Source organism: Passer montanus, unplaced genomic scaffold (assembly GCF_014805655.1).
Source record: "Passer montanus isolate IOZ18808 unplaced genomic scaffold, ASM1480565v1 scaffold1, whole genome shotgun sequence".
NCBI classification, from domain to species: domain Eukaryota; kingdom Metazoa; phylum Chordata; class Aves; order Passeriformes; family Passeridae; genus Passer; species Passer montanus.
This window is the reverse complement of record NW_024356504.1, coordinates 23,263,298-23,264,631: the sequence shown is the minus strand read 5'-3', so window position 1 is coordinate 23,264,631 and position 1,334 is coordinate 23,263,298. Positions and strand designations below refer to the sequence as shown.

General features: G+C 53.9%; 1 protein-coding gene across 2 annotated transcripts in view; it reads left to right on the top strand.

Annotated features, from left to right (window-relative positions):
- Positions 1-508: 508 nt before the first annotated feature.
- LOC120512086 (pancreas transcription factor 1 subunit alpha-like) overlaps positions 509-1,334 on the top strand; it is a 4,925-nt gene continuing 4,099 nt past the window's right edge. The window contains exon 1 of one of the 2 annotated variants that reach the window (XM_039730051.1): positions 509-1,327. In XM_039730051.1, the coding sequence (XP_039585985.1) occupies positions 640-1,327 (688 nt within the window). In that variant the 5' untranslated portion in view covers positions 509-639. The remainder of the gene's footprint in view (positions 1,328-1,334) is intronic. The other variant, XM_039730138.1, reaches the window with a different exon arrangement.

Below are 1,334 nucleotides of genomic sequence, written 5' to 3'. Positions count from 1 at the left end.
TCTTTGTCCCAAGTAACATAAAGGAAAATCACATTAAATAAGTCTTGTTCATTAATAGGCCAAGGTAGGATACTGCTGCAACTGGCTGACAGAGGTGTTGGTCCATTTTTTCCTTCAAGTTCTGCCCAAACATTAAGTGCAACCAACATAAACCAGCACTTTGCCATCCCAGCAGAGGAATGCACTGCAGAGATGCAGCCCTGCCTGTTGGTACCAGCTTTTGTATTTTGAGAGGGCACAAGTCCCAGCCAAACATGTCTAAGCAGCTGCCTACCCTTAGTGTGTGTGCCCATGATTAGACAGATATGACTCTGCTAATCCAGCCCTGATTCGGGAAGAAGGATTCATATTTAGGTCACCACAAATAAGCTTCTGGGACCACAGAAAAAAGAGTCATTTGAGGCTGCCTAATCAGGTAGGGATGATTCATTTGAGTAAACCTGTGCCATGACCTTTCATGAGTCTCTGAGCTCAGACAGGATGTCAAATTTTTATGAAGAAAAGAGGTGCGATCAATTAGAGCTCATGATGACCTTTTAATAAGTAAATGATTGAGGCACACATTCACTCTGAACAGAATGAGAAATTGGATTTGTATGTGTCTAGGGTTGCCTGGGGAAGGTGGTAAAATCCACCTCCATGCGTGATCTATCACTCCAGCCAAAAGATACCTTCAAAGGAAGCTGTAGCCAGGTGAGGGTCAGTCTCTTCTCCAAGGCAACTAGAGAAACAGGAGGACAGAGCCTCCAGGCTCAGGCTGGACATCAGGAAGAATTTAATCCCAGGAAGAGCTGTCAAACATTGGAAGGGGCTGCCCAGGGGGGTGGTGGAACAGCTGGAGGTGTTCAAGAAACAGCTGGACGTGACATTCAGTGTTGTGGTTTAGTTGACAAGGTCATCACCGTGTCAGCCGGTCAAAGGTTGCACTCGATGACTTCTGAAGTCTTTTCCAGCCTGAACGATCCTGCGGCACACACACCCACACACACGCTGCAACAGACATGGAATACGGGGGCGCAGAATGGGTCAAACCCGCAGAGCTTTGCACGCCCCACGGGGATCCCAGGATCGGTCACACCGCTGGATGCGGGAGCGCTGCTCCCGCGGGAGCCGCCGACGGGGCCCCCCCGGCAGCGGGAGGAGGAGGAGGAGGAGCGGGGGGTTTCCGCGGAGCCGCTGCCGAGCCCGGCACCGCGACAGGTGCGGCGGCGGCGGCCCCCGGCCGAGAGCAGCCGCCAAGCGCGGCCGGCGGCACACGGGGCGAGCAGGGGCGATGCGGCACCTGCCGCGCATAAAAGTGATGGAGCGGCGGGGCGGCGGCGGGCGCCATGCGG